The 7,772-nt window shown below is 43.7% G+C and overlaps 1 protein-coding gene across 1 annotated transcript; it reads left to right on the forward strand.

The window, feature by feature from the left end:
• The first annotated feature begins 440 nt into the window (after positions 1-440).
• Positions 441-5,216, forward strand: LOC108375628 (uncharacterized). Its single transcript, XM_017631773.1, has 5 exons — positions 441-678; positions 730-876; positions 2,002-2,795; positions 2,865-2,997; positions 3,040-5,216. Exons 1-5 carry the CDS (start codon positions 441-443, stop codon positions 5,214-5,216), a joined length of 3,489 nt encoding a protein of 1,162 aa, XP_017487262.1.
• The last annotated feature ends 2,556 nt before the right edge of the window (positions 5,217-7,772 follow it).

Genomic DNA, 7,772 nt, shown 5'->3' on the forward strand with positions numbered 1-7,772 from the left:
GAGGACGCACAAAGCGTAAGTTAATTGTATTCCTTATTTGTATTCTTTTTTATCAATTTCATAAAATGTAGGAAATAAAACTCATACCACTCGTACCAATAACGAATAAATTAAAGTGGCGAGTTCTTATTTGGATCCCCCGGCAGGAAGCATAACAACTTTTATTTCGCTTTTGGCATAAGGAGATCGCCATTGCCTAGACGCCAACAATAGTAATCAGCAGCACGGAACCAAGAGGAGCAAACTAGCGTGGAAGCCCTGGACACAAGTGGGCAGTGAGCTGGGGAATTGGTCAGGTAAGAGTGCATTTAAGTGATTAGTGAGTGTTTGGAGGTCGGGTAGTATTGCGATAAATTAGCATACGGTACTGTAGCCTGTTAGAAGTCGCCTCGCGTGATTATTCCGTTATTCGCCGTTTCATAAAATCCAGTTAGCGAAAAATGCCACAAACACGTTCCACATCAGGTAGTAGGTCAGAAAGAGAGGAAGATGATTTCAATACAACTATTATAGAAAACATAACGGGTGGCCAAACGGTAGAACAAAGGTTAAACGAAATGATGTTAAAGATTAACGCGCTACAGGTCGAGCTGGATAACAGCAACCGCCGGTTAAGGGAAATTCATGTACAGCCCCCGGGTAATAATAATCCAGCTACGAATACAGAAAACGATGATAGTACATCCACACTAGCATCAGCATAAATAAATTTAAATCGCACGCTCTCAGCGGGTAGAACAGAACAGCAGCACCGCAAGCTCTACGATTTACCCGAATTCGACGGGCCTATGCTCAAGGAAGCCTTCTATATGACATCGGAGGAGTACGGGTACGACGACCGTCAGAATATGATGCGCCTGCAGAAAGCCCTAAAAGGTAAGGCGAAAGATACTGTCGAGTGCCTTCTGATTCACAGCAGCAATGTACGATGCGTTATGAAGACCCTTGAAGAACGATTCGGTAGTCCGGAGTTACTTGTGAAGAGACAGATTAGTAGGCTGAGAGACGTGCCTCCTATTGCGGAAAATCGAATCCAGATGCTTATACCGTTCGCGACTAAAGTGCAAAATCTGGCTTCGTTTCTGAAGGCAGCCAACTGTGATCATCATTTGTGCAACCCAACGCTGATGGATGAAATGTTGTCGAAGCTACCAGTGCAACGGAGGCTGGAGTGGGCCAGGCATGCAGTGACGATTATTCCGAGAGCGACCATAGTGGATTTCAGCGACTGGCTTCAAGAATTAGCTCGCGTGGTTAGTGTAGCGTGTATAAACGTAAACGAACCACAAAAATCAACGACGACCCGAGATCAACGTCAGAGACTTTTTCATACCATAAGAAGGGCTGTCGAATTTGTGCAGGTGAGCACGAGGTGGAAAATTGTAAAAAGTTTCTAGATATGCCGTGTACTCAGAGGTGGTCAGTTTCTCGACAGCTCAAGTTTTGCTTCAGATGTCTGCTACCAGGTCATTTAGGCAGGCGTTGTTCGACACGCGAGGGAAATGAAGGTTACAATAAAAAAAGAGGCGTGCACCGGTTACTCGACAAAAGTGCCGAAAGCGACGCACCACGGGCGAACCCTATGTTTACTAGCGCTGTTGTTAGGCCTATAAATACAAAGATTTTGTTCAAAATTTTACCGGTACGGTTGTATGCTAAGGGTAAGCAAATCGATAGCTATGCCTTTATCGATGAAGGGTCGGCGATTTCATTAATGAACGAAAACTTGGCAACTAGACTTGGTCTAAAGGGTAACAAGGAAGAGCTTACTCTCCAATGGTTTGGTAGCAATACCGTAACAGAGATGTCAGCGCGATTCGACGTTGGGATCTCGGGTGTGAGAAAGGATAGCAAGATATTTAGCCTGAAGAATGTATGCACGGTCCCAAATCTTCAATTACCAACACAAACTATAAACATCGAGGAGCTTTCGTCTGCCAACCTGCAACTATGAGAATGTGGTCCCCGAATTGTTAATTGGAATCGATAATGCTCATCTAGGAGTTGCGCGTCGTGTTATTAGAAATGGATGGAAAGGTCCAGCTGTAATCCTGACAAAGCTGGGTTGGATTGTCTACGGTATGGTGGAAAGCGGTTCAGTCAAGGGTGCGAGTCGACTGTTCTTCACACGTGCCGGTCCCAGCCAGGGTGACGCATTGGAACAGCTGGTGAAGGAATATATCGCCAGTGATGAGCTGGGTGTGCGATGCGCTAAGCATGTAGAGAGCGATGACGATAAGAGGGCCAAGATGTTGTTGGAAAGTACAACTGTCCGGAAGGGCGACCGTTTCGAAACGGGGCTTTTATGGAAAAGTCCACAAACGAATTTGCCGGACAGTCGTAAGATGGCTGAGAAACGCTTGCTGCTTTTGGAGAAGAATTTCGAGCGAGACAACGATTTTAAAAGAGAATATGTACAGGCTATGGCTGAATATAGGAGGAAAGGGTATTCGAGAAAACTACGCGACGATGAGCTGAGAATAGAAAGTAGCCGCACGTGGTACCTGCCTCACTTCGCAGTGTACAACCCAAACAAACCAGGAAAGTTGAGGTTAGTTTTCGACGCTGCCGCAAACGTTAGTGGCTGTTCCCTAAATTCGGCACTACTGAGTGGCCCTGACCAATGTCAACCGCTCCCAGTGGTGTTAATGAAATTCCGGCAACGAATGATTGATGTGTGCGCGGATATTGTCGAGATGTTTCACCAGGTGAAGATGCGCGAGGACGATCAGGAGGCGCAAAGATTCCTTTGGAGGGAAAACTCAAGACAGCCAATCGAAGATTATGCCATGACAGTCATGACATTCGGAGCAACGTGCTCACCTTGTTCGGCGTAGTTCGTCAAAAACTACAATGCACTCCAGCACGAAGATAAATTTCCTGAAGCTGTCAGCGCAATAATCAATAACCATTATGTTGATGACTTGGTTCACTGCTTCTCCAGCGAAAGCGATGCTCTGAAAATAATTCCGGAAATCGTGTGGGTACATGCGAAAGGTGGGTTTGATTTAAAACGTTTTATTTCCAACTCTCCTTTAGTTAACCGAACGTTCAACGACAGCAGCGGAGATCAACAAGTTTACAGCCTCGATAAAAAGCCTATGGAGTTTCAAAAGGTGTTAGGCATGTGCTGGGACACGACCCAAGACGCGCTTCGTTTCGGAAAATCATTTGGAAGGGTTGACAAGAAGTTGTTGGAAGGAAAACGAACCCCTACGAAACGAGAAGCGCTGAGTATTGCCATGTCAGTATTCGACTCCTTCGTCCTTGCAGCGGAGTACTCATTGGTGGCCAAACTTATACTGCAGCTAACATGGAGGAAGCAAGTCGATTGGGATGAAGAAATACCATCGGATGCGCGCGTACTTTGGGAGAGATGGCTCGTGATGCTTGAGGATTTGGAAAAGCTCTGCATATCGCGATGCTATGGTGTATATTTCATGAGCATTCCAGTGGAGCTACACGTTTTTGCAGATGCCAGTGAGTTGGCCTATGCGGCGGTGGCATATTGGAGAATCGTAGACACAAAAGGAGTTGTTGAGCTGTCGTTCATAGCAGGCAAGACCAAGTGTGCGCCGATGAAGCTGACCTCGATTCCTCGTTTGGAACTACAATCGGCAGTGTTGGCGTTTTTACTGGAAAGCCAAAGTAAATGGCCAGAACAAGTAGGTCATGGAGAAACGGCTGAAGAGTTGCGCGCAAAACTATTATTTCTAGTAATTCCGAATGACTTAACACCCTTTGATAGATACTCATCGTTCCAGCGATTGAAGAGGATTATTGCCTGGATATTACGCTTCTCCGATAATTGCAAGCAAACCACGGGCAAGAGAAAACTGGCCTGGCTAGACTCATCGGACCTGGAGAGGGCAGATTTGGTTATCTGCCGAGCAGTACAAATTAATGCTTATGGCGAAGACTATGAATCGTTGAAATTGCACGGGTGCGTAGGGCGAAGTAGCAGACTATGGAAGTTGACACCATACTTGGACGACTTTGGAGTCATGCGAGTCAATGGAAGACTAAACAATGCAATGGCTATTTCCCCGGTAGCTCGTCGACCAATTATACTCCCTAAAACTCATCGTGTTACCGATTTGATCGTGGATAACTATCACCGAACTTGGCGCCATCAAAATGATGCGACAATTATCGCAGAGATACGTAGACGGTACTGGATTCCCCACATCAGAGTTGTGGTTAAGCAGGCTACAAGGAGGTGTGTCGTATGTAAAAGGAATCGGGCTCGGCCCACCGTGCCAATGATGGGGCAATTGCCTGAAGACAGAGTTACGCCATTCGTGAGACCGTTCTCCTACGTCGGCCTGGACTACATGGGACCCTTCGTAATAGTGGCGGGTCGTCGCAGCGAGAAGCGTTGGATAGCCCTATTTACGTGCTTGACTACTCGAGCTGTGCATTTAGAAATAGCCAGGGATATGTCAACCGATACGTGCTTGATGTGCATTCGAAACTTCATGAACCGGCGAGGAACACCAGTACGCATTCGCTCTGACAACGGCACAAATTTTGTCGGAGCCGACCGGGAATTGAAGCGACAGCTATACGAGTTCGAGTGCGGAAACATAGCTGATGCGCTGTCGAAAGAGGGCATCCAATGGGTTTTCAACTGCCCGCTGAACCCTCACGAAGGTGGCTGTTGGGAAAGGCTGGTGCGCAGCGGGAAACGAGCTATGGGTGACGTACTACACAGCGAGAGTATACAGGAGCACGCATTGTATAGCCTTATGTGCAAGGCAGAGAACATAGTTAATTCGCGTCCGCTCACGCATATACCGTTAGACTCACCTACCGATGAACCCCTCACCCCTAATCATTTCCTTTTAAGCACAGCCAATTCTGATCAGACGCTCATCCCGCTAGAAGAGAAGCTCCGAGCAACCAGGAAGCAGTGGCGGAAAGTCCAACAGCTCCAGCATCGATTTTGGAAGAAGTGGCTGTCGGAATATCTTCCAGACCTGTGTCGACGGACTAAGTGGTATCAACCAGTTGCAACATTGGCCGTCGATGATGTCGTCCTTATTTGTGACTCGAGTGTGCACCGTTCGAAATGGCTCCTGGGAAGAGTTACCCACGTGTACCCTGGCACGGACTCTCAGGTCAGAGCAGCGGATGTAAAGACGAAATTGGGCGTCTTCAAGAGACCGGTGTGGATGTTGGCGAAGTTGGACGTTGGTGAACCTGAGCTGAGCTAGATTCACGGAGGCTGGGANGGTGATTTAGTGCATTTTTGACGTGGTAATTGCTCATAGAAAACAACGAAATTTAACAAAAGTTTTTTGTTTATAACTTTTAAATTGTTGGAGATTTATTCTTTATTTTATTTCTCGTGTAAATTCAGTGTTATTAATTTGGTGTGAATGCGTTCTTTCGCCTCTGAAATGCGACCGTGCTTGGTTTTAGAAAAGGAGTTGTGGGGCAACTCTGTCGTTTGTTCTAACAAAAATATCAATTTCGAGTTAAATCTATAGTCGCAGCAGAGTCGGGAGGACGCACAAAGCGTAAGTTAATTGTATTCCTTGTTTGTATTCTTTTTTAACAATTTCATAAAATGTAGGAAATAAAACTCATACCACTCGTACAAATAACAAATAAATTAAAGTGCCGAAATCTTATTTGGATCCCCCGGCAGGAAGCATAACATAAATGGTTAATAATATTAGCCCTCCCCTCCAGATTGTTAATAGGGGGGGCCGAAAAGCGTCGTTTGGTACCCCTCCCGACTTTTCCGGACCTTTTTTAGGGGTTGTTACCCTACACTAGAGAATTACCGTTACCAGTTTTAGTCCGAGAATTTTTTGCTGGTAAATGTGTCAAACGATCAGCTGTAGTGTGTTTGGCAACCAAATTGTAAACAAAAGAAAAGTGCGCTCTGCTAATTCATGTTGAAAAGTATTTAATTACTTGTTTAAGTGGATTCTAATGAATTTGAAAGTAAAAATAAGCAAAAATTTACAACCAAAAAATGGAGGTTATGTTGAAGTTGACAGAAGTTACCATTTTTTTACTAGAAAGCGATCCCGTACTGTCCGAGGAATACGGGATTGCACCTTCCATTGGAAGAATGGAATGGAAAGTACATTCATGCCCGAGGGATTACGCAATCGCAGGTAAGGAGGTTGCAAAAAGTAGTAAATCTAATTTGTAATTAACACTAATTATTTTTTCTCCTTTCAGGTTCCGAAAATTGAGCCTCGGCTTAGAAAATTAAGCATCTGGATCCCACCAAAGGCTTATGGCGTATATGTGTATATATGTATACACGTAGGCATCCTACCAATTTCACTTGCCTTTTTTTTGTTTGGTGGCAGAATACCGATCTCCCACGAAGGGACTTATTTCAAAGGTAGTGTGTAATGGAACTACTGGAACTTGCATAGACCGTAAAACTTTTTACAAGTTCTTGTAACACTTGAAGCGCTTCTGTGGAAATTTTATAAAACGAGTCAAACACCGCATTAACGATAAGTGGTACCAATAAAGAAATATGTGGTTGGAAAAAATATGAAGGTGTGTTACTTGCTAACAATGAGCACAATAACCCTAACGTATCGATTTTAGTATTGCTTGTTGGGGTTTTATCGTTCAAAGAGTAATTAATGCCTGGTACAATTTCATCTAGATAGGATCATAAACTTCCGGGTAGTACGCTTAGCAACTCCCGTAACAAAAAAAAACAATCCTCGTTTTCAGTGATATTTCACGCAATAGAGGCTGTACAGGTTTTATAATATCTTTCCCTTGATCTTGACGCAGTGCAATACTACGTGGGATGTCTTCCATAGAATCAGGGTAACCGACTTAAATACGTTTTCTGGGAAGCTAAATAAATTACAACAAACTTAGAAGTTTCGAGTTCGCACCTGGGTGTTAGTAAATGCATTGCATTCTGCTAATGCTAACCTTTAAAGTCAATGAAAATTATATTATATATTGAATTTACGCAAATCACAAAATTGAAATTGATGGTTTTTAAGTTAAAAATGACAAAATGCGACTAATTGAACTTGTAAGAAGTAAGTAATTATTTGTTTAATCAATAAACTGCGTCAGGATACCATTTTGTAGTGAGATTTCGTACGTTTTATATTTTACACTTTTGAATGTAAAAAAAAATATATCAGCTGTTCGTCTAACTTGCATGTTTTTGCAAATTTTCTGTTCGCGTACTGTTTTGGATATTTTTCTCTTGTGAGAGAACTGGTGACATTTCGTCGTTGGTTGGTTTTTACTGGAGATTTTAAACAAACGCACCTATAGTCAGCATTATTAATTACATTTTATATACGGGAAGAGACTTTGTGAATGTAAGCACCTATTATAGTAAAATGCTTTAAAGAATTGTCTAATTAAAAACCTGTATATATTTTCATCTAAGGCAGGATCAAACAGAATTAAAAATATGCTACAGAAGTACAACAGCGAACAACAGCTTAGCTAAGTGGCAACGACATGCTAAAACAGTATAGGGGTATTCTCTGAGTCTTGCAAAGCCCTTGCACGTTGCATGGATTGCACGGTTTGCAAAGCTGTCCCATACGAAAACCGGTTTTAACCGTGCAATCCGTGCAATCTGTGCACCATGCAAGGGCTTTGCAAGACTCAGAGAATACCCCTTATGTTTGAGATGGAATGACATGTCACAACACATTGTTTGGGTTGACTTCGCGAGAGTGCACCAAACTTTGAACAAAATGACTTTATGCGGGGTGTAGAGGGGGTCGTACGCATCACAAAACTGAAAACCGGAC

The sequence above is a fragment of the Rhagoletis zephyria genome, unplaced genomic scaffold (assembly GCF_001687245.7).
Source record: "Rhagoletis zephyria isolate East Lansing unplaced genomic scaffold, Rhagoletis_zephyria_1.1 Rzeph_scaffold_09237, whole genome shotgun sequence".
Classification (NCBI taxonomy): Eukaryota; Metazoa; Arthropoda; class Insecta; order Diptera; family Tephritidae; genus Rhagoletis; species Rhagoletis zephyria.